Raw genomic sequence first — 24,224 nt, 5'->3', positions numbered from 1 at the left:
GGTTCACCCTATTTTTAAAAAAATATCTCAAGTTTGTAATTGTATGTCACCAATAAACATTTGTAGCGTTTCATCGTCATCATTTGCTAGGATCACATGATAAGGAACGAAGTGAGATGAAACGCTACAGGGACTATCTGACGTGTCCCACAAAATAATAAAACGAACAAGATCGAGTTAAATGTATTGCATAAATGGATAGAGTTACTAAATGTGATACAATCTCATCAATATATGATGGTACAAAAGAAATCAGACTTAATTCGTAAGCTTCTCACAGTGGACATGAAATTATTCAACTGAATTTATGTTCAGCTCGTGGTGTTTTAAGACAAGACTTCACTCCCTTCATGTGTGTATTGTTCGGCAATGCTGAAACTAGACCGTATGGGGCTCTTCTGACGTGATTCTTTTTGAATAACCTTAACTAGTTATGATTCATGCGGAATGGAAAATATTAACGCCTAAGTATTCTAAAAGTTAGGTCATATTTAATAGGTTAACAAGCTGAATCTTCCTAAATCGCCATGTTTAGCTCTCTGAACGGGCAACGAGGGGTAAGTTCAAATAGCAGCAGCGTGATCAACCGAAATCTAACCACCACCACAACCGGACATGAGTGCAGTGTGTTTAATTTGACCAACAGTGAAGATGACGACGAGGTTATATTTGACAGTAAGTTGACAGACACCAGACACTGTACAAATATGTTCATGCTAACTCGCTCGGCAGAATTGAGAAATCATGTGTGGGGCTGTGGGCGCAGTCTTCCTGTCAGCAAACCTCTCAACCTACCTGGACAGTTTTGGGGGCTGCTTTTGATCCACACCACCTTCACATCACCACGGGGCAGATAGATAGCTAGTACATCACAGCTGTGGCTACATCCCTCCTCACATTTTTGACAAATAACTAATTTAGCTATGACCAATCAGCTAAGTGAGAGATTTTTCTATAATGTTGTTTATAGCCATGTCTTTCCTTCACTCCTATTGGCTTCATGACCAATTCTGCAGCCCTAAAAAGATAACCTTCTGAGTCATAACCCTCTCACCTGATGCAACCAGGTGCTAAAGGAGCATCTTAAACTTGACCCTAAAAAAACATCTGGGTCAGACGGTTTACACCCTTTCTTCTAGCCTATCTCTGACCTTTTTAACCTCTCTCTCCTCTCTGGGGAGATTCCCATTACTTGGAAGGTAACCCCGGTTCATCCTTTATTTAAAGGGGAGATCAAGCTGATCCTAACTGTTATAGGTCTATTTCTATTTTGCCCTATTTATCAAAAGTGTTGGAAAAACTTGTCAATAATCAACTGACTGGCTTTCTTGATGTTTTAGTGTTCTCTCTGGTATGCAATCTGGTTTCTACTCAGGTTATGGATGTGTCACTGCAACCTTAAAAAAGGTCTTCAATGATGTCACCATTGCCCTTGATTCTAAGCAATATTGTGCTGCTATTGTTATTGACTTGGCCAAAGCTTTTGATACGGTAGACTATTCCATTCTTGTGGGCCGGCTAAGGAGCATTGGTGTCTCTGAGGGGTCTTTGGCCTGGTTTGCTAACTACCTCTCTGAGTGCAGTGTATAAAGTCAGAATATCTGCTGCCTCAGCCACTGCCTGTCACCAAGGGACTAGCCCAAGGCTCGATCCTAGGCCCCACGCCCTTCTCAATTTACATCAACAACATAGCTCAGGCAGTAGGAAGCTCTCTCATCCATTTATACACAGATGATAGTTTTATACTTAGCTGGCCCTTCTCTAGATGTTGTGTTAAATGCTCTACAACAAAGCTTTCTTAGTGTCCAACAAGCTTCCTCTGCTCTTAACATTGTTCTGAACACCTCTAAGGTCATGTGGTTTGGTAAGAATAATGCCCCTCTCCCCACAGGTGTGATTACTACCTCAGAGGGTTTAGAGCTTGAGGTAGTCACCTCATACATGTACTTGGGAGTATGTCTAGACGGTACACTGTTTTTCTCTCAGCACATATCAAAGCTGCATGCTAAAGTTAAATCGAGACTTGGTTTCCTCAATCGTAATCACTCCTCTTTCACCCCAGCTACCAAACTAACCCTGATTCAGATGATCATCCTACCCATGCGGATACCCAATTATAGATCGGCAGGAAAGGGTGCTCTCGAGCGGCTAGGTGTTCTTTACCATTCGGCCATCAGATTTGCCACTAATGCTCCTTATTGGACACATCACTGCACTCTATACTCTTCTGTAAATTGGTCGTCTCTGTATGCCTTCGCAAGACCCACTGGTTGATTGCTTATTTATAAAAGCTTCTTAGGCCTCATTCCCCCCTCCCCCTATCTGAGATACCTGCTGCAGCCCTCATCCTCCACATACAGTGGGGAGAACAAGTATTTGATACACTGCCGATTTTGCAGGTTTTCCTACTTAACAAAGCATGTAGAGGTCTTTTTTTTAATCACAGGTAAACTTCAACTGTGAGAGACGGAATCTAAAACAAAAATCCAGAAAATCACATTGTATGATTTAAGTAATTAATTTGCATTTTATTGCATGACATAAGTATTTGATCACCTACCAACCAGTAAGAATTCCAGCTCTCACAGACCTGTTAGTTTTTCTTTAAGAAGCCCTCCTGTTCTCTACTCATTACCTGTATTAACTGCACCTGTTTGAACTCGTTATCTGTATAAAAGACACCTGTCCATACACTCAATCAAACAGACTCCAACGTCTCCACAATGGCCAAGACCAGAGGGCTGTGTAAAGACATCAGGGACGTCATTCTTTGGGGATGCTTTTCTGCAAAGGGGACGGGACGACTGCACCGTATTGAGGGGAGGATGGATGGGGCCATGTATCGCGAGATCTTGGCCAACAACCTCCTTCCCTCAGTAAGAGCATTGAAGATGGGTCGTGGCTGGGACTTCCAGCATGACAACGACCTGAAACACACCGCCAGAGCAACTAAGGAGTGGCTCCGTAAGAAGCATCTCAAGGTCCTGGAAAGGCCTAGCCAGTCTCCAGGCCTGAACCCAATAGATCATCTTTGGAGGGAGCTGGGGCAACAGCCCCGAAAGCTGAAGGATCTGGAGAAGGTCTGTATGGAGGAGTAGGCCAAAATCCCTGCTGCACACACTGCAAACCTGGTCAAGAACTACAGGAAACTTATGATCTCTGTAATTGCAAACAAAGGTTTCTGTACCAAATATTAGGTTCTGCTTTTCTGATGTATCAAATATTTATGTCATGCAATAAAATGCAAATTAATTACTTTAAAAAATCATACAATGTGATTTTCGGGATTTTTGTTTTAGATTCCCTCTCTGACAGTTGAATGATAAAAATTACAGACCTCTACATGCTTTGTAAGTAGGAAACCCTGCAAAATCGGCAGTGTATCAAATACTTGTTCTCCCCACTGTACAACACCTGTTCTGCCAGTCACATTCTGTTAATGGTCCCCAAAGCGCACACATCCCTGGGTTGCTCGTCTTTTCAGTTCGCTGCAGCTAGCGACTGGAACGAGCTTCAACAAACACTCAAACTGGACAGTTTTATCTCAATCTCTTCATTCAAAGAACCAATCATGGACATTCTTACTGAAAGTTGTGGCTGCTTTGCGTGATGTATTATCTCTACCTTATTGCCCTTTGTGCTGTTGTCTGTGCCCAATAATGTGATATCAGATTTTATTTGTCACATACACATGGTTAGCAGATGTTAATGCGAGTAGCGAAATGCTTTTGCTTCTGGTTCTGACATATCATATATACATATGATATGAGTAAGGTATGTAAACACTAAAGTGGCATTGTTTGAAGTGACTAGTGATCAATTTTAAGTGGCCAGTGATTGGGTCTCCATGTAGGGAGCAGCCTCTCTGACACAACACTCCGAGTGTCCTCACCTCCTCCCTGTAGGCTGTCTTGTTGTTGGTAATCAAGCCCATTACTGTTGTGTTGTCTGCTATCTTGATGATTGAGCTGAAGGTGTGCATGGCCACACAGTCGCGGGTGAACAGGTTGTACAGTAGGGGGCTGAGCACGCACCCTTGTGGGGTGTTAAGGGTCAGCGAGGTGGAGATGTTGTTTCCTACCTTCTCCTCCTGGTGGCGGCCCGTCAAAGTTCAGGACCCAATTGCACAGGGTGGGGTACTATGGTGTTGAATGCTGAGCTGTAGTCAGTGAACAGCATTCTTACATAGGTATTCCTTTTGTCCAGATGTGATTGTGCAGTGTCATGCCTATTGCATCGTCTGTGGACCTGTTAGGGTGGTATGCAAATTGAAGTGGGTCTAGGGTGGCTGGTAAGGTGGAGGTAATATTATCCTTGACTAGTCTGTCAAAGCACTTCATGATGACAGAAGTGAGTGCTACAGGGCGGTAGTCATTTTAGTTAATCTCTTTGCCTTCTTGGGTACAAGAACAATGGTGGCCATCTTGAAGCATGTGGTGACAGCAGACTGGGATAAGGAGAGATTGAATATGTCCGTAAACACACCAGCCAGCTGGTCTGCGCATGCTCTGAGGACACGGCTAGGGATGCCGTCTGGGCCAGCAGCCTTGCGAGGATTAACTTGTTTAAAGGTTTTACTCGCATCGGCCACGGAGAAGGGAGGGCGCAGTTCTTGTTAGCGGGCCGCGATGGTGGCACTGTATTATCCTCAAAGCAGGCAAAGAAGGTGTTTAGTTTGTCTGGAAGCGTGATGTCTGTGACGTGGCTGGTTTTCTAGACCCTGCCACATACGTCTCGTGTCTGAGCCTTTGAATTGCGTCGCCACTTTGTCCCTGTACTGACATTTCACTTGTTTGATTGCCTTGCGGAGGGAATAACTACACTGTTTATATTCAGCCATATTCCCAGACCTGTTTCCATGGTTAAATTCGGTGGTTCACGCTTTCAGTTTTGAGCGAAGGCCGCTATCCATCAACAGTTTTTGGTTACGGTAGGTTTTAATAGTCCCAGCGGGTACAACATCTCCAATGCACTTCCGTATAAATTCACTCAGAGCCAGTGTATAGGTCAATGTTATTCTGTGAAGCTGACCGGAACATATCCCAGTCCGCGTGATCAAAACAATCTGGAAACATGAATTCCGATTGGTCAGACCAGCGTTGAATGGTTCTAGTCACTCTTATTTTATTTTTTTATTTTATTTATTTAACCTTTATTTAACTAGGAAGGGCTCATTGAGATTAACATCTCTTTTTCAAGAGCGCCCTTGCCAAAATGGGCAGCACCAAGTCATTACAAAAACATTACAGACAGACAACATGAAAAACAAATGAGTATTTTGTAAGGTGTTCCAAGACGATGGAGCAGAGTACATAAAAGCCTTTTTACCAAATTCAGTTCGGACATTAGCAGGATAAAGTCCAGCGGACGAAGAGAGTACCCACCACATTTCTGAACAATAAAAATGCACAAATAAAAAGGTAGTAAACCCAAAAGGCTTTGTAAATAAAAGTATACCAGTAACTGAGCCTACGAGTGACTAGAGAAGGCCAGCCAACCCTGGTATACAAAGTGCAGTGGTGCGTAAGAGTTTTGCAGTTTAAAATAAATCTCAAAGTGCCATGGTAAAGAGTGTCAATTGATCTCAAACACTGAGCGGAAGCATTCATATATAAAATACCCCCATAGTCTAGTAAAGGCATAAATGTAGCTGATACTAGCCTCCTGGCTTCAAAAGAAAAACAGGCCTTATTCCTAAAATAAAATCCCAATTTCAGCTTCAATTTTTTTGTAAGTTGTTGAATATGTAATTTAAAAGATAGGCCGTCATCAATTAAAATTCCACGATATTTATGAGGTTATTACCTCAATCTCCTTGCCCTGACAGGTAGTAATAGGTGAAAGGTTCAGAGGTCTATTTCTTGCATTATAAAACACCATTAGTTTAGTTTTGTCAGTATTGAGGATAAGCTTCAGTTGACACAAGGTATGTTGAACAGTATAAAAAGCAGTTTGCATGTTCTGGAAAGCTTTTGTAAGAGACGAGGCACAACAGTAAATAACAGTATCATCAGCATAAAAATGAAGTTGTGCATTTTGGACATTTTTGTCTAAAACATTTATATAAATAGTGAATAAGAGAGGACCAAGTACAGAGCCTTGGGGCACACCATTCAAGACAGACAATTTAACAGACATAAGCCCATCAAATTGAGTGCACTATCAGACAGATAGTTAGCAAACCATGCAACTGCATGCTCTGAAAGACCTACACTCGACAATCTCTGCCTTATTATAGCATGATCAACTGTATCAAAAGCCTTCGAGAGATCAATAAAAAGTGAGACACAGTGCTGTTTTTTGTCAATGGCTTCAGTGATATCATTTAAAACCTTCATGGCTGCTGTAATTTTGCTGTGCTTCTTCCAGGAAGCCCGATTGGTACATTTATCAAATAGAGTTAGTAAATAACTATCTTAGCTGTTCACGTACAAGGGTTAAGTATTTTCACCAGGGGTGACATCTTTGATATTGGCCTATAATTAAGAGTTGAATCTCCCCCTTTTAAAAGTGGTAGGACAAATGCTGATTTCCAGATCTTTGGAATTTCATTACATTCCAGGGTTAGAATGAACAGAGATGTAAGTGGTTCAGCTATGAAATCAGCTGCCAGATTTAAAAAGCAGGGATCCAAAAGATCAGGACCTGCAGGCTTTCTCTGATTTAAGGATTTCAGGGCATTATGTACCACCTGCACTGAGAATGGCAAAAAGCTAAAAGTTTGACCAGCTCTCACTGGTTCATCCACACAGGGTTGTACAGAGACAGAGGACACTGAATCAAACAGCCTACCAGATGATACAAAGTGTTCATTTAAACAATTCAGCATTTCAGGTTTGTCATATATAGCAAAACTGAAATGCTGAATTGTTTCAATGAGTCACTGGCCATCCTGTTTGAGTTTCTGCCTATAGTGGCAGACCAGGGGATTTGGTCATGACGTTTACACAGATCGGACATGGACAGTAGGATTAGCTCGGTTTCAAGGGTGTTTATTTAAATAATAAATCAAAAGGATCGGTCTCCTCCGGGATACCGTCTTCTGGGCTCTGGGTCTTGCTGTAATCCTGTCGGGCACAAAAACTGAACTCCCTCCTTTTAGCTCGGGAACCGTCTCCAACTATACGGAAGTCACCTTTCTTCCCTCATTCCCTCTCCTTGTGTGCTGCCCTTCTGGCAACTTTATGGGACTCGTACAGCTGGTGAGCAATCAGCCCTTGATTACCCACCAACCACAATCAGCCTCAATTAGTCCTGGCCGGAGAGCCTGTCGAGACCTGGCACATCCAGCAGAGGGAGCCATCGCCTCGTGATGTTGACTCCGTCTGCCACCAGGCCTCGACGAGTCTCCCCCTGGTGGCTGACCTGCTGTACGCCACACAATACATTAAGATGGTAGGAGCAAGATGGCATCGTGGTCGGATTTTCTCAAGGGTTGGTGGGGGAGGGCTTTGTATGCTAAAAAAAGAGAGTAGTAGAGTAGCAGTGGTCGAGTGTATTACCCCTACGCGTAGGGTAATGTATCAAAATAGATTTTATATTTGAGATTCTTCAAAGTAGCTACCCTTTGCCTTGATGACAGCGTTGCACACTCTTGGCATTCTCTCAACCAGCTTCACCTGGAATGCTTTTCCAACAGTCTTGAAGGAGTTCCCACAAATGCTGAGCACTTGTTGGCTGCTTTTCTTTCACTTTGCGGTCCAACTCATCCCAAACCATCTCAATTGGGTTGAGGTCTTGTGATTGTGGAGGCCAGGTCATCTGATGCAGCACTCCATCACTCTCCTTGGTCAAATAGCCCATACACATCCTGGAGGTGTGTTGGGTCATTGTCTTGTTGAAAAACAAATGATAGTCCCACTAAGCGCAATCCAGATGGGATGGCGTATCGCTGGAGAATGCTGTGGTAGTTATGTTAAGTGTGCCTTGAATTTTAAATAAATCACAGACTGTGTCACCAGTAAAGCACCATCACACCTCCTCGTCCATGCTTCATGGTGGGAGCCACACATGCAGAGATCATCCGTTCACCCACTCTGCATTTCACAAGACACGGAGGTTGAAACCAAACATCTCAAATTTGGACTCATCAGACCAAAGGACAGATTTCCACCGGTATAATGTCCATTGCTCGTGTTTCTGGGCCCAAGCAAGTCTCTTATTATTATTGGTGTCCTTTAGTAGTGGTTTATTTGCAGCAATTTGACCATGAAGGCCTGATTCACGCAGTCTCCTCTAAACAGTTGATGTAGTCTGTGACTTGAACTCTGTGAAGCATTTGTTTTCCTGTGGTGGTCTTCATGAGAGCCAGTTTCATCATAGCGCTTGTTGGTTTTTGCAACTGGACTTGAAAGCTCTTGAATTTTCCAGATTGACTGACCTTCATGTCTTAAAGTAATGATGGACAAACTTGGTCTTTTACCAAATAGAGCTGTCTTCTGTATACCACCCATACCTTGTCACAACACAACTGATTGGCTCAAATGCATTAAGAAGGAAAGAAATTCCACAAATTCACTTTTAACAAGGCACATCTGTTAATTGAAATGCATTCCAGGTGACTACCTCATGAAGCTGTTTGAGAGAATGCCAAGAGTGGGCAGAGCTGTCATCAAGGCAAAGGGTGGCTACTTTGAAGAATCTCAAATATAAAATCTATTTTGATTTGTTTAACACTTTTCTGGTTACTACATGATTCCCTATGTGTTATTTCATAGTTTTGATGTATTCACTATTATTCTACAATGTAGAAAATAGTAAAATAAAGAAAAACCCTTGACTGAGTAGGTGTCCAAACTTTTGACTGGTACTGTACATAAACTGTTGCCAAATCCAATGAGTACAGTATAAACCAACAGTCATTACATTACATAGCGTTTTTGGCATGTTTCTCACACCTCTTCTTCCCTTATATTTTCCTCCACGTTAGCGACCTTGGGTGGAGGGTCCTGTGTGTACTGTTGTAGACAGATAAGCCCTACTACTGAGCACACCCCAGCATGCATAAACATGATGGGCTGGCTGACTTTGAAGTGGTTAGGTTAATCTTGCATTAGTGTTGGAAGTGTTTCATATTGAGCTAATATCACACATACCGTTAGACAAAATGGACCTAGGGGAGAAAGAAATTGCAGCGCTAATTGCCAAAGTTATTGCCGAAGGTAAGATACATTTGCTCTTTCAACTGTTAACTATAAATCTTATTTTCTTCATAAAAGCGGTTCTAAAGTGATCACACACATGTTGGTGATTATTTTTTATGCAATGTTGGCCATCTGGCTACAGGAAGTTTTGGAGGGGGCTGTTCGCCATTGAGACACACAACTTAGCTTTCTCCCATTTATTACATAATCAATAATCTTGTTACAAACACTTACCACTCACTTCTCTGTCCTGTTTCTCATTCTCCTCTATGTAAACACAGCGTCCGACTTGGATAACAACTGTGAGGTTCTGATAGCTGGCAAGCAGTACCTGTCCACCCAGGAGTTTGCCTCCGCCATCCCCAACCACCTTCTGCTTGGGTCCCTGCTGGAACACCTGTGCTTTGTCTACGAGAGCGACCCGACCCGCTCACGTATGCTGTTCAAAGGTAAAGAGGATCAACTAAACTCTTTCTCGGTCAATAGAATATTAACATTCTCTGGTTGTTGTGTAGAGGGAGGTTAGGATATGATTTTTTTTTAAACATCACTGACTTCTGTAAAAAAAATATTTTGTTGTGTGAAAAATCATGAGAAGAAAAAAAGAACTTGTGAACAACAAACACTACAGTGAATAACTGCCCTCTACAGTCATTGGTCAGCGTTTAGCAGCGATGAACCTCCTCTCCCCATTGGCCATCAGTGAGGAGTTCAGTTCAGTCAGACTCCAGCACAACAGAGCCTTCATTGAACTACTGGATGCTGCCAGCACCTCCCTGTTCCCACAGGTAACACTTGATGTGGCCATTTAGTGATAATGTAGTGTGGGACATGCGTGGTCAAGTTTCTTGTTTATCATTGATATTCACTCAATGACAGTTTCTTTTCCTGCCATTTCAGGGTCAAAGATTATGTAATACAGATAGCCAGAGCCTTACGCTAAGGTAAGATTAGTACAGAAAAAAAATGGCACTTGTCTTTTTCTACTAGTGTTGACTTGTCTCACTAAGCTACTAGTGTTGTCTCACCTAGCTATCTTAAGATAAATGCACTAATTGTAAGTTTCTCTGGATAAGAGCGTCTGCTAAATGACTAAAATGTCAAAATAAATGAAATGTACTGCTGTGTACGTTGTGTTGTGAAAGGATCTTGAGGATCTGTCTCTGCTTATTATCCTCCTCACCGTAGACCAACAGAAGGTCTGTTCCAGGCACAGGCGTCGCGCTACCTCAGCGAGTTTGAAGAGCTCTCTAGACTTGGAAAAGGATCCTATGGCAAAGTCTTTAAGGTATCGTCTAGTCAAAATAAAAATGATACCAGTGCATTAATATAACCTACAGTGGAATAATTTCTCCCTCTTCGTTTTGGTCATGTGCTTTCCAGGTAACAAACAAGCTGGATGGCCAGAAGTATGCTGTGAAGAAAATTCTCATCAAGAATGTTTCACGGGAAGACTGCATGAAGGTATGTTTTATTTATATATATATACACACACACACACAATTAATTTAAAATGTATTGTGTTTTAATGATCCAAAAATGCAGTATACTTCAGTGCACTATTCGATAACGGACACAAGTGAGTTTGTCATTGAGTATTTTCCTGTCTTTGTTTCAGGTTCTCAGAGAAGTTAAAGTGTTATCCAGTCTTCAGCACATCAATGTAGTGGGCTACCACACTGCCTGGATGGAGCATGTCGCACCTGCTTTTATCAGTGACTTCCGTTACTTCTCTCCTCTGACGTGTTCGAAATTCAAATTATTTCATTTATTCATAGCTAACCTCTCTTCATTATTGTTTGTTTTTTCATTTACATTTCTCTATTTCAGACCCTGCATCAATACTGCCAGCACTGGAAACGCCTGCGCAGCCAGAACGGTACCATTATTATCTCATATAACTGAATTACAAGACCAGTTATGATTGAATATCATATTAGATTCTGAAACATGTATTTTCCCACTCTCACAGCACTGAGGAGAGTACCGGCAGTAGCAACAGCTCCTCAATAGTCTTTGAGAACTCAGATCACTCGAAGGAGCCAGTGGCCATTGCAAAAGTACCAGAGATCCTCCGGGTGAAAGCCCTGGCCCCTAAAGAGGAGAAGAGCACACAGGCGGTGTGTCCTAAAACCATGCGCCACACCCGTGTCTCCGAGAACTTTGTCCCCTGTGTGTTCCTGGGACGGCGTGGCCTGACACCGGACGGTTGCCCTGTGGTCAGCTGGGATGGCTCGGCCCTGTCAGAGGAGGCCTCAGGAACCAGGAACAAGATGGAGCTGAACAACAACTCCTACATCGACGTGGGGAGCGAGGAATGGGACACGAAATGCTCCACCAAGGAGGTATTGATACTGTGTAACCTGTATAATGTAGCTCGGTAGGGCCTCTTATCCTGTTGTTTTAACACAATCCTCTAACCTTCCAACTCTGACATCTACAAATGTCCCCTGTATATACACTACCAGTCAAAAGTTTTAGAACACCTACTCATTCAAGGGTTTTTCTTTATTTTTTACTATTTTCTACATTATAGAATAATAGTGAAGACATCAAAGCTATGAAATAACACATAGGGAATCATGTAGTAACCAGAAAAGTATTAAACAAATCAAAATATATTTTATATTTGAGATTCTTCAAAGTAGCCACCCTTTGCCTTGATGACAGCTTTGCACACTCTTGGCATTCTCTCAACCAGCTTCAACTGGAATGCTTTTCCAACAGTCTTGAAGGACTTCCCACATATGCTGAGCATAACATATCACACTGCGGTCCAACTCATCCCAAACGATCTCAATTGGGTTGAGATCTGGTCATCTGATGCAGCACTCCACCACTCTCCTTGGTAAAATAGCCCTTATACACCCTGGAGGTGTTTTGGGTCATTGTCCTGTTGAAAAACAAATGATAGTCCCACTAAGCCGAAACCAGATGGGATGGCGTATCGCTGCAGAATTCTGTGGTAGCCATGCTGGTTAAGTGTGCCTTGAGTTCTAAATAAATCATAGACAGTGTCACCAGCAAAGCACCACCACCCCTCCTACATGCTTTATGGTGGAAAATACACATGCGGAGATCATCCGATCATCCGTTCACCCACACCGTGTCTCACAAAGATCCAAAAAGACTCATCAGACCAAAGGACAAATTTCTAACTGTCTAATGTCCATTGCTCGTGTTTCTTGGCCCAAGCAAGTCTTCTTCTCATTGGTGTCCTTTTAGTAGTTTTTTTTGCAGCAATTCAACCATAAAGGCCTGATTCACACAGTCTCCTCTGAACAGTTGATGTTGAGATGTGCCTGTTACTTGAACTCTGAAGCATTTATTTGCGTTACAATTTCTGAGGCTGGCAACTCTAATGAACTTATCTGCAGCAGAGGTAACTGGGTCTTCCATTCTTGGGAGAGACAGTTTCATTATAGCGCTTGAGGGTTTTTGCGACTGCACTTGAAATGTTCCATATTGACAGACCTTCATGTCTTAAAGTAATGATGTACTGCTGTTTCTCTTTGCTAATTTGAGCTGTTCTTGCCATAATATGGGCTTGGTCTTTTACCAAATAGGGCTTTCGTCTGTATACTAACCATACCTTGTCACAACACAACTGATTGGCTCAAACACATTAAGAAGGAAAGAAATTCCACAAATTAACAAGGCACACCTGTTAATTGAAATGTATTCCAGGTGACTATCTCATGAAGCTGGTTGAGAGAATGCCAAGAGTGCAAAGCTGTCATTAAGGCTAAGGGTGGCTATTTGAAGAATCTCAAATGTATAATTTTTGGGGGGGGATTACTACGTGATTCCATATGTGTTATTTCATAGTTTTGTTCTCTTCACTATTATTCTACAATGGAGGAAATAATAAAAAATAAAGAAAAACCCTTGAATGAGTAGGTGTTCTAAAACTTTTGTCTGGTAGTTTATAGATTCTCTTTTTGTCAAACTGATTTTACTGGACACTATTCTATGGCTACCTCAGGTGCAGTTCCACCTCATGCTGTATATTCAGATGCAGTTGTGTGAACGTTCACTCAAAGACTGGATCTCCGAGAGAACCACCGAACACATCTCACAAAGTGAGCATATATAACTTGCACAATAAGATGCACCCCTTTGTTGCTTTCACTCTTCATTCAACATTATCAATGTTTTGATTGTTTCTATTCTGCAGAATTTGTTAAGAGTATGTTTTGGCTTTTGTTTTACAGATCCTTATGGGTCTGTGGACATCAAACAAACCCTTAGCATTCTACATAAAATACTTGAAGGAGTGGAATACATTCACTCTAGAAGTATCATGCACAGAGACCTGAAGGTATGTTCTTTACAAGTGTATTATTTAAGTGTATATTATTTAATTTCACAAGAATAGAAGTACACAATCAAATGGTCACAAAGGAGGTTTTGCCTCAGGTAGATCACATGAGGTAATGCGTGTTAAAATGTAAAAGTAACATGCTTTCACCTTAATGGACAGGGGGAGTTAGACTCTTTTGAGGCATTGTGAAGTCCTCCATATTGGGAAAGCGGGGGAACCGAGGTGGGACTTCATCACCCTCCTTAACAAATGTGACATTCTGGTCGAAGTACAATTTGCTGCAGAGCACCCTGAGGCACTTTACAAACCATAATATAACTGCCTCAATGGGCACTTTGGAAATCAAGTTAACTAAGTAACATGGCTATTATGCATCAGTTACAGTGGCTTGTGAAAGTATTCACCCCCTTGGCATTTTTACTATTTTGTTGCCTTATAACCTGGAATTAAAATGGATCTTTGGGGGGTTGTATCATTTGATTTACACAACATGCCTACCACTTTGAAGATGCAAAATATTTTTTATTGTGAAACAAACCACAAATAACACAAACTAAACTTGAGAATGCATAACTATTCCCCCCCCCCCCAAAAAAAAAAAGTCAATACTTTGTTGAGCCACCTTTTGCAGCAATTACAGCTGCAAGTCTCATGGGGTATGTCTCGAAACTTGGCACATCTAGCAACTGGGATTTTTGCCCATTCTTCAAGGCAAAACTGCTCCATCTCCTTCAAGATGGATGGGGTCTGCTGGTGGACAGCAATCTTTAAGTCATAGCACAGATTCTCAATTGGATTGAGGTCTGGGCTTTGACTAGGCCATTCCAAGACATTTAAATGTTTCCCCTAAAACCACAAGTTTTGCTTTAGCAGTAAGCTTAGGGTCATTGTCCTGCTGGAAGGTGAACCTACATCCCAGTCTCAAATCTCTGCAAGACTGAAACAGGTTTCCCTCAAGAATTTCCCTGCATTTAGTGCCATCCATCAATCCTTCAATTCTGACCAGTTTCTCAGTCCCTGCCGATGGAATAACATCCCCACAGCATGATGCTGCCACCACCATGGTTCACTGTAGGGATGGGGTGATGAGAGGTGTTGGGTTTGGACCGGACATAGCATTTCCTTGATGGCCAAAAAGCTCAATTTTAGTTTCATCTGACCAGAGTACCTTCTTCCATATGTTTGGGGAGTCTCCCACATGCCTTTTGGCGAACACCAAATGTGTTTGCTTATTTCTTTTCTTTAAGCAATGGCTTTTTTTCTGGCCACTCTTCCATAAAGCCCAGGTCTGTGGAGTGTATGGCTTAAAGTGGTCCTAAGGACAGATACTCCAATCTCTGGTGTGGTGCTTTGCAGCTCCTTCAGGGTCATCTTTGGTCTCTTTGTTGCCTCTCTGATTAATGCCCTCCTTGCCTGGTCTGTGAGTTTTGGTGGGCGGCCCTCTGTTGGCAGGTTTTTTGTGATGCCATATTCTTTAAAACATTTTAAATAATGGATTTAATGGTGCTCTGTGGGATGTTCAAAGTTTCAGATATTTGATCTGTACTTCTCCACAACTTTGTCCCTGACCTGTTTGGAGAGCTTCTTGGTCTTCATAATGCCGCTTGCTTGGTGGTGCCCCTTGCTTAGTTGTGTTGCAGATTCTGGGGCCTTTCAGAACAGGTGTATATATACTGAGAACATGTGACACTTAGATTGCACAGAGGTGGACTTTATTTAACTAATTATGTGACTTCTGAAGGTAATTGGTTGCACCAGATCTTATTTAGGGGCTTCATAGCAAGAGGGGGAATACATACCACTTTTCAGTTTTTTTTCCCATTTCACTTCACCAATTTGGACTATTTTGTGTATGTCCATTTACATGAAATCCAAATAAAATATCTACTTAAATTACAGGTTGTAACGCAATAAAATAGACAACTCCAAGGGGGTGAATACTTTTGCAAGGCATTGTATATCTACAGAAGATAAAGTTTGCTTCTGTTTCCTGTTAGTGTTTGTTTAATAGCCTACTGATTCTGTGAGCACCAAGCCTCATGCAATGGCAAAATGTCGGATTCGGCAGTTTTTAATCTTTGCTATGCTGTAATAAAGGCTTTACTATTTTTTTGTCATTAGAATAGGCTGGTATTACTTAATTACAGTTGTTTACAACTGTTCCAAACAGGCAGATAAATAATATTGTAATCTAACAGCACCTGTTTGTCACACATAATATGCACACAGCTCTCGTTCCTATACACTCCTTTTTCTTGATCTCCTTCTGATTGTTATTATTACAATTATTATTATAATCATCACTATAACAATAAGTAATGTCGTTTTCATTAGTAGGCTTAATATAGCAGCGTTGTATAACCACCATCAAGCTGTAGGCCAAAGAGTACATCCTGTTTAGTCTTAATACCGTAACTTACTTAGGCCTGTATTTCAATACTTTATATAGGCTACTGTATCATTTATTCATTCATGTCATCACACAGCATACGAGTCATTCATGATTTGAAATGCAATCAAGCATTTTAGTTTTAAAATTAAATAATAAAAAGTGAGCTTTGAATAATTAGCCGAAACAATAAATAAACCACAATTCATGAATGCATGCAACTGTTTTTAGTCTGCTGTAATAAAGGCTTTATATTATATTTTCTCCTCGTTAGAACAGACTCTCTGGTACACACATTTCCATATCATAATATTGTAATCTAACCGCAACTGTTTGGCACACACAATACTTATGTAACACTTACTCCTTTACCCTCCTTTTTCTTGATTTCCAATAGTTTCCACAACTAAGTGAAATTTCTTCCAAAGATCTAACTTCCCCAACCCTCCTGAACAACCTGTAAACATTGTCCCGTTTCGAGTTTCTTTTTCATGTCCTCTGCATCCATTTTGCCATTGACATTACTGCGTTCGGAGTTTGTTATAACCAATTTATTGATGTAATTATGATAATATGCATGTGTCACGTAAAGAGAGAAAGGGTTGAGGGAAGAGGGAATCTCCTAAACAAATGAGGGATATCGGTAACAAGTTTTCAGTCAGAAACAAGTAAGAAACTAAATGGCTGAAATGTTGCTGCTTCAGCACGGACAGCGCAATAAACACTTGCTGTGTGTGCTGTGGTGCCTTTTCGCTGCAGTAGGTAGGAGAGCGAGACAACGTGCGGGCACTCACTGTCTTTTTTTTTTTAACACAATGTGACCATCGTGCTCTTTCTTGAGTAATTTGTGTGTCTTAATTAGTTAATCAAAGGTGTGCTTAAAGCATCAAACAAGCTCAGTTTATATGTAGTTGGGTTTTATTCAAACACACAGGTTGTGTCTATCCTATATATGGAAAAATAAGTTTAAACATTTCGAACAATCGATCGGTTGACCAATATTTTTTTGTTTTCAGGGACAGCCCTAAATTTAGCATCTGAAACATTTACGTTCGTTTCGAAGAAGATCCTACTAAAGCATTTGTCGCTTTGCTTTACAAATCAGTGTTTTACAAACTAGGGGTCGATTTTAAAATGGGGTCCCGAGAGGAGAAAATCCTAAAAATAATATTTTAAAAAATGCGCTTGTTTCATAGTTCCCGGGGTTATGTCAGTAACCTCCGGTAGCCGCTAGATGCGGTTGTAATAAACAGAATGTTTTTTGTTTTCTTCCTACCAATGTGGCTCTATCACGTGTATATGTCTTCTGTTTCCCGCTACAATTTTTACAAGTCTTATTAGAACAGAATGGACAAGACCAGGCGCTAAATTAGACTGGGGGAAAAAGATCATCATTGATGATGTTCTAGTCTACACAAAAGATCATAAAAAAGTATTGCCTGAGGATCTTCTGAATTTCCCAATACCTTTCTGATGCATTTCAGCAGGGGCGCAACTTTCACTGGGGACATGTCCCTCCCACCCCCACATTCTGAAATAAAGATGTTGCCCCCCCCCCCCAGTTTTATCATTGGAATGTGATACAAAATGAGGCAAAGGTGTGCTTTAGGACCATGCGGACACCTCCGAGCGGTCGGATAGGCTGTTTTGGAGTGTTTATCCAACTGTTTGTCCGACTTCTAAAACCAAAGTTGCGCCCATGCATTTGTCACTTCAAACCATACTTTACGTTTTAAATACTGTCAAAAGTACTGTCTGACTGATTTGTAATAGACTTTCATAGCCAAAATTTTTTTACATGGTGGGGTTGCACAATTTTTTAAAATATCAAAATGGGGTCGTGGCCCAAAAACGTTTGGGAACCCCTGCTCTACATTATTGAAAAGTTGCGTGTTTGGTTATCGTGAAATCCTGGTTTTCAGCCTCAAAAGTAGCCTCGGAACAGCCAATTCCAGCGCTGTACTCTGTCAGTGCTCTGATGCTGTTTCTGAAGAATTGGCAAGTTTGGAAACATCAACATTCTTCATTGCTGGTGACGTCGATATGAATTAGATTTTGGTGACGACCCGTATTTTCTATTAGATTTAGGCCTATCCTACCTGAGCTATATTATTTTAATAATAATAATCACTTGAGTTGTAAAGTGCTTTTTAAACATAACACATAGATGCATTGCATTTGTGCAGCTGATATTTAGAGCGTTTTGAGGGGCCAAGGAAAGGGGTCACCGCAGTCAGGGTATCAGACCCTGTGACTGATAACGCACTGGCAGATATTTAGAGCGTTTTTGAGGGGCCAAGGAAAGGGGTCACCGCAGTCAGGGTATCAGACCCTGTGACTGATAACGCACTGGCAGATATTTAGAGCGTTTTGAGGGGCCAAGGAAAGGGGTCAGGATATCAGACCCTGTGACTGATAACGCACTGGCAGATATTTAGAGCGTTTTGAGGGGCCAAGGAAAGGGGTCAGGGTATCAGACCCTGTGACTTATAACGCACTGGCAGATATTTAGAGCGTTTTGAGGGGCCAAGGAAAGGGGTCAGGGTATCAGACCCTGTAACTGATAAAGCACTGGCAGATATTTAGAGCTTTTTGAGGGGCCAAGGAAAGGGGTCAGGGTTTCAGACCCTGTGACTGATAACGCATTGGCAGATATTTAGAGCTTTTTGAGTGGCCAAGGAAAGGGGTCAGGGTATCAGACCCTGTGACTGATAACGCACTGGCAGATATTTAGAGCTTTTTGAGTGGCCAAGTAAAGGGGTCAGGGTATCAGACCCTGTGACTGATAACGCACTGGCAGATATTTAGAGCTTTTTGAGTGGCCAAGTAAAGGGGTCAGGGTATCAGACCCTGTGACTGATAACGCACTGGCAGATATTTAGAGCTTTTTGAGGGGCCTAGTAAAGGGGTCACCGCAGTCAGGGTATCAGACCCTGTGACTGATAACGCACTGGCAGATATTTAGAGCTTTTTGAGGGGCCAAGTAAAGGGGTCAGGTTATCAGACCATGTGACTGATAACGCACTGGCAGATATTTCAGCTAGAAAAAATGACATGTTTTTAAACACTTGCCTGTCTTTGAAGTGTAGAAAAAACAGTACGGTATTTCCAAATCTGAACAGGTTCGTTGACGGGTGAGATTTAAAAATGTGATAATACTAGACACATCTCCTTTAACTATTGCTTCATTAATTTTAAACGGCATATCATCAAATTGAGTTCCACCCCCTTTTGCCCTTAGAAAAGACTAAATTCGTCAGGGCATGGACTCTAAAAGTTGTCGAAAGCGTTCCACATTGTGTTTGGCCCATGTTGACTCCAATGCTTCCCACAGTTGTGTCAAGTTGGCTGAATATCCTTTGGGTAGTGGACCTTTCTTGATACACATGGGAAACTGTTGCATTTCTTGACACACTCAAACCGGTGCGCCTGGCAGCTGCTACTACATCCCGTTCAAAGGCACTTGAATCTTTTGTCTTGCCCATTCACCCTCTGAATGGAACAAATACACAATCCACGTCTCAATTCTCTTAAGCAAGGCTTTAAAAAAATCCTTCTTTGACCTCTCCCCTTCATCTACACTGATTGAAGTGGATTTAACAGGTGACATCAATAAGGGATCATAGCTTTCAACTGGATTAGCCTGGTTGGTCTGTCATGGAAAGAGCATGTGTTCCTAATGTTTTGTACACTCTGTGTACACCGCATGCATTAGGGGTTAAGACATGGTTTGTTACTAATATTACACATTTGAAATTACATTTAAAAAAATTAAAAAGTTTAACAATATACTAAAGCATTAATGTGGCCTAGTGGTAATGACAAAATAGAATTGCATTTTAGAGTAGAATCCTTCTTTTAGAATCTCCTATAGCATTATGACCTCACACTCACCATACAAATATGATATATAAATGTTTTACATTTTGTATGCTTTTGTTTTATAGCCCAGAAATATTTTCCTGCATGGACTTGACTGCCATGTGAGGATTGGAGACTTTGGGCTGGCTTGCAGGGATATAATAATGGATGACGAGGCAAAGCCACCCTCCACCTCACAGAACACCGGTGAGAAACAGATTTAATCCATTTTTCTAATGTGTCTATCAGCACAAGCTCAGTGGTTGTAACAGTTGTTACGATATATATATATATATGTGTGTATGTAAACATTCAACATCTCAAAGATGTATACAGTGTATCAAATCAAAGTGGACACTTGTAGGTATAGGTGTAATTCCTCTAATCGCCAGTAGATGGGGCTATGGCTCTGCATCCAAATCCCATTCTATGACAACATTTTGCCTGGTTGGTTCTGGTACTGTATATTTTTGACACTGCTTGAAATCTTTCTGCAGGTTCCTCACACACCACTGGAGTGGGGACATTTGTTTATGCTGCACCTGAACAACTGGAGGGCTCCCACTATGATTCAAAGGTAAATCATCTCCATTTCAGAAATATTTGACATACCAAAATTACTTGGCACAATTATTTATTTAACCTTTTATTTAACCAGGTAGGCAAGTTGAGAACACGTTCTCATTTACAATTGCGACCTGGCCAAGATAAAGCAGTTCGACACATACAACAACACATGGAGTAAAACAAACATACAGTCAATAATACAGTGGAAAAATGTCTATATACAATATGAGCAAATGAGGTGAGAAGGGAGGTAAAGGCAAGAAGGAAAAACAGGCCATGGTGGCGAAGTAAATACAATATAACAAGTAAAACACTGGAATGGTAGAATGCAGTGGAAGAATGTGCAAGGTAGAGAGAGAAATAATGGGGAGCAAAATAAATAAATACAGTAGGGGGAGAGGTAGTTGTTTGAGCTAAATGTATAGATGGGCTATGCACAGGTGCAGTAATCTGTGAGCTGCTCTGACAGCTGGTGAGGGAGATAAGTGTTTCCAATTTCAGAGATTTTTGTAGTTCGTTCCAGTCATTGGCAGCAGAGAACTGGAAGGAGAGGCGGCCAAAGGAAGAATTAGTTTTGGGGGTTGTCACGATCCGGCTCAAAGCCCGTAACAAAGGGAGACAACGTGGAGATAAGGAGTAGCAAAATATGTATTTATTAACTAAAGCAACTAAGTATAATATACAATGGTGTGTGTAATCAGTAGTGTAAGTGAGTGTTTTGCATGCATGAATGTGATAATGCAGGGTGATGAAAGGTGCCAAAGCAAACAAACAAACAAAAGGCCACCAAGAACCACAACACAAAAGGAGAGAGTCTCCTCCATGAATGGGGAAGTGGTGTATTTATCCTGGGAGACACCGGGCCCAGGTGTTTCCCATGTAGCTGACGACCCTCCCAACTCCGCCCACCAGCATCCTAATAAGGAAATAACAGAGAGAATACGGCAGACAGAGTGGGAGGGTCGTCACAGGGTGACCAGAGAGATATACCTGCTGGAGCGCATGCTACAGGTGGGTGCTGCTATGGTGACCAGCGAGCTGAGATAAGGGGGGACTTTACCTGCCAGGTTCTTGTAGATGACCTGGAGCCAGTGGGTTTGGCGACGAGTATGAAGCGAGGGCCAGCCAATGAGAGCGTACAGGTCTCAGTGGTGGGTAGTATTTGGGGCTTTGGTGACAAAATGGATGGCACTGGGATAGACTGCATCCAATTTATTGAGTAGGGTATTGGAGGCTATTTTGTAAATGACATCGCCGAAGACGAGGATCGGTAAGATGGTCAGTTTTACAAGGGTATGTTTGGCAGCATGAGTGAAGGATGCTTTGTTGCGAAATAGGAAGCCAATTCTAGATTTAACTTTGGATTGGAGATGTTTGATGTGAGTCTAGAAGGAGAGTTTACAGTCTAGCCAGACACCTAGGTATTTGTAGTTGTCCACATATTCTAAGTCAGAACCGTCTAGAGTAGTGATGTTGGACAGGCGGGCAGGTGCATGCAGCGATCGGTTGAAGAGCATGGATTTAGTTTTACTTGTATTTAAGAGCAATTGGAGGCCACGGAAGGAGAGTTGTATGGCATTGAAGCTCGCCTGGAGGGTTGTTAACACAGTGTCGAAAGAAGGGCCAGAAGTATACAGAATGGTGTCGTCTGCGTGGATCAGAGACTCACCAGCAGCAAGAGCGACATCATTGATGTATGCAGAGAAGAGTCGGTCCAAGAATTGAACCCTGTGGCACCCCCATAGAGATTGCCAGAGGCCTGGACAACAGGCCCTCCGATTTAACACACTGAACCCTATCAGAGAAGTAGTTTGTGAACCAGGCGAGGCAATCATTTGAGAAACCAAGGCTATCGAGTCTGCCGATGACGATGTGGTGATTGACAGAGTTGAAAGCCTTGGCCAGGTCAATGAATACGGCTTTCTTATCGATGGCGGCAGCGTAGCCTAGTGGTTAGAGCGTTGGACTAGTAACCGGAAGGTTGCAAGTTCAAACCCCCGAGCTGACAAGGTACAAATCTGTCGTTCTGCCCCTGAACAGGCAGTTAACCCACTGTTCCCAGGCCGTCATTGAAAATAAGAATATGTTCTTAAAGGTAAAATTTAAAAAATATATATATATCGTTTAGGACCTTCAGCGTGGCTGAGGTGCACCCATGACCAGCTCTGAAACCAGATTGCATAGTGAAGAAGGTATGGTGGGATTCGAAATGGTCGGTAATCTGTTTGTTTACTTGGCTTTCGAAGACCTTAGAAAGGCATGGTAGGATAGATATAGGTCTGTGGCAGTTTGGGTCAAAAGTGTCCCCCCCTTTGAAAAGGGGGATGACCGCAGCTGCTTTCCAATCTTTGGGAATCTCAGATGACACGAGAGGTTGAACAGGCTAGTAATAGGGGTTGCAACAATTTCGGCAGATCATTTTAGAAAGAAAGGGTCCAGATTGTCTAGCCTGGCTGATTTGTAGGGGTCCAGATTTTTCTGCTCTTTCAGAACATCAGGTGAATTAGTGTGAGTTGTCTACATAAAACAAAAGTATATAGAATTATAATACGGACAATATAAAATGTGTATTTATAAACCAATTGATACACAGTATATCAATACATAAAACATATTTACACATCAAGGACAACAACCACCCGAGCCACTGCCTGTTCACCCCACTATCATCCAGAAGGCGAGGTCAGTACAGGTGCATCAAATCTGGGAGAGAAGCTGTTTTTCAGTCTCTCGATCTCAAGGCCATCAGACTGTTAAATAGCCATCACTAGCACATAGAGCCTGCTGCCTACATACATAGACTTGAAATCACTGGCCACTAATAAATGGAACACTAGTCACTTTAATAATGTCTACATATCTAGCATTACTCATCTCATATGTATATACTGTATCTTATTCTATGCCGCTCTGACATTTCTCATCCATATGTATATATTCTTTATTCCATTAATTTACTTAGATTTGTGTGTATTGGGTATATGTTGTGTAATTGTTAGATATTACTGCACTTTCAGAGCTAGAAGCACAAGCATTTTGCTACACATTTTGCAATAATATGTGCTGATTTGATTTGGATCACTATGCCTTTTCTTCTGGCCTGCAGTCAGACATGTACAGTGTAGGAGTGGTGGCCCTGGAGCTGTTCCAGCCCTTTGGGACAGAGATGGAGCGCGTGCGTACACTAGGAGACCTCCGTGAGGGGAAGGTCCCAGACTCCTTCTCCCAGTGCTGGCCTGTTCTGGCCAAGTACATTACACTGCTGACCAGCAGAGACCCCTCATTACGACCCAGCGCCACACAGCTGCTGCAGAGCGAGCTGTTCAGCAGCAAAGACATGGTATGGATGAACAGGCTGGCTGGGAACGAGACTACCATTTTGATAGATATGTGCTTGATGTACTTCTTGAATTTCAGCTTGCCATATTTACGCTGCTATTGATCAAGTTCAAACAGACATGAGCCAAATGCTAGTAGCATTGCTTGGCTATAAATATTTGCCCTAGGTCACTTTGACACTGCAACCAGGTTCAATCTGGTGCCAAACTACTAAAAGTAAATATCAGGAGAAGAGTGTTAAACATTTATCACAGATCAAACATCTCCAATGGCCCTCTTCTCTTTCCAGGTTATCCATGGCTTGCAGAGAAGGGTTGAAGAGCAGGAAGAGGAGATAGTTAGACTCAGGAGACAGATCAGTCAGCTACAGACTCAGAGCACGCAACAGGCATCCCATCCAACCGACAAGACCTGACATCAACCACCTCTGCCCATCTTCAAACCCAATATATTCAAACCCTTTACCTTACCACATTAATAATTTGGTGCACATGGTTGAATGTGTGTGTGGATCTAACACTGTGACATTAACGTTTTAAAACTGTACAATAAATCTTATTTAATTTACTCCTCTCTCATTGTAGACAATATTTTTTATCCG

At 41.9% G+C, this 24,224-nt stretch overlaps 1 protein-coding gene across 4 annotated transcripts; it reads left to right on the top strand.

Annotated features, from left to right (window-relative positions):
• Positions 1–230: 230 nt before the first annotated feature.
• On the top strand, positions 231–24,190 carry LOC118372939 (eukaryotic translation initiation factor 2-alpha kinase 1-like). 4 transcript variants are annotated; one of them, XM_035758985.2, is made up of 15 exons: positions 231–675; positions 9,425–9,592; positions 9,795–9,931; positions 10,044–10,087; positions 10,332–10,431; positions 10,527–10,607; positions 10,762–10,858; positions 10,974–11,022; positions 11,116–11,488; positions 13,129–13,225; positions 13,358–13,464; positions 19,804–19,924; positions 20,215–20,294; positions 23,391–23,624; positions 23,913–24,190. In XM_035758985.2, exons 1-15 carry the CDS (start codon positions 528–530, stop codon positions 24,036–24,038), a joined length of 1,962 nt encoding a protein of 653 aa, XP_035614878.1. In that variant the 5' UTR covers positions 231–527; the 3' UTR covers positions 24,039–24,190. The 4 variants fall into 4 exon arrangements, with proteins under 4 accessions (XP_035614878.1, XP_035614876.1, XP_035614879.1 ...); XM_035758983.2 differs by having other exon boundaries at positions 10,762–10,888; XM_035758986.2 differs by lacking the exon at positions 231–675 and adding an exon at positions 8,850–9,161 and having other exon boundaries at positions 10,762–10,888.
• Positions 24,191–24,224: the final 34 nt, after the last annotated feature.

This window comes from Oncorhynchus keta, chromosome 2 (assembly GCF_023373465.1).
Source record: "Oncorhynchus keta strain PuntledgeMale-10-30-2019 chromosome 2, Oket_V2, whole genome shotgun sequence".
Lineage (NCBI taxonomy): Eukaryota > Metazoa > Chordata > Actinopteri > Salmoniformes > Salmonidae > Oncorhynchus > Oncorhynchus keta.
The sequence above is the reverse complement of the archived record's forward strand: the minus strand, read 5'-3'. Positions and strand labels throughout refer to the sequence as shown.

What these genes read in the sequence shown, in the direction of transcription:
- LOC118372939 (XM_035758983.2), top strand. Translation starts at nt 528, where the DNA reads ATGTTTAGCTCTCTGAACGGGCAACGAGGGGTAAGTTCAAATAGCAGC. An exon ending in GCACCTCCCTGTTCCCACAG is followed by an intron (nt 9,932 to 10,043) that starts GTAACACTTGAT and finishes CTGCCATTTCAG; the next exon opens with GGTCAAAGATTATGTAATAC. An exon ending in TGTTCAGCAGCAAAGACATG is followed by an intron (nt 23,625 to 23,912) that starts GTATGGATGAAC and finishes TTCTCTTTCCAG; the next exon opens with GTTATCCATGGCTTGCAGAG.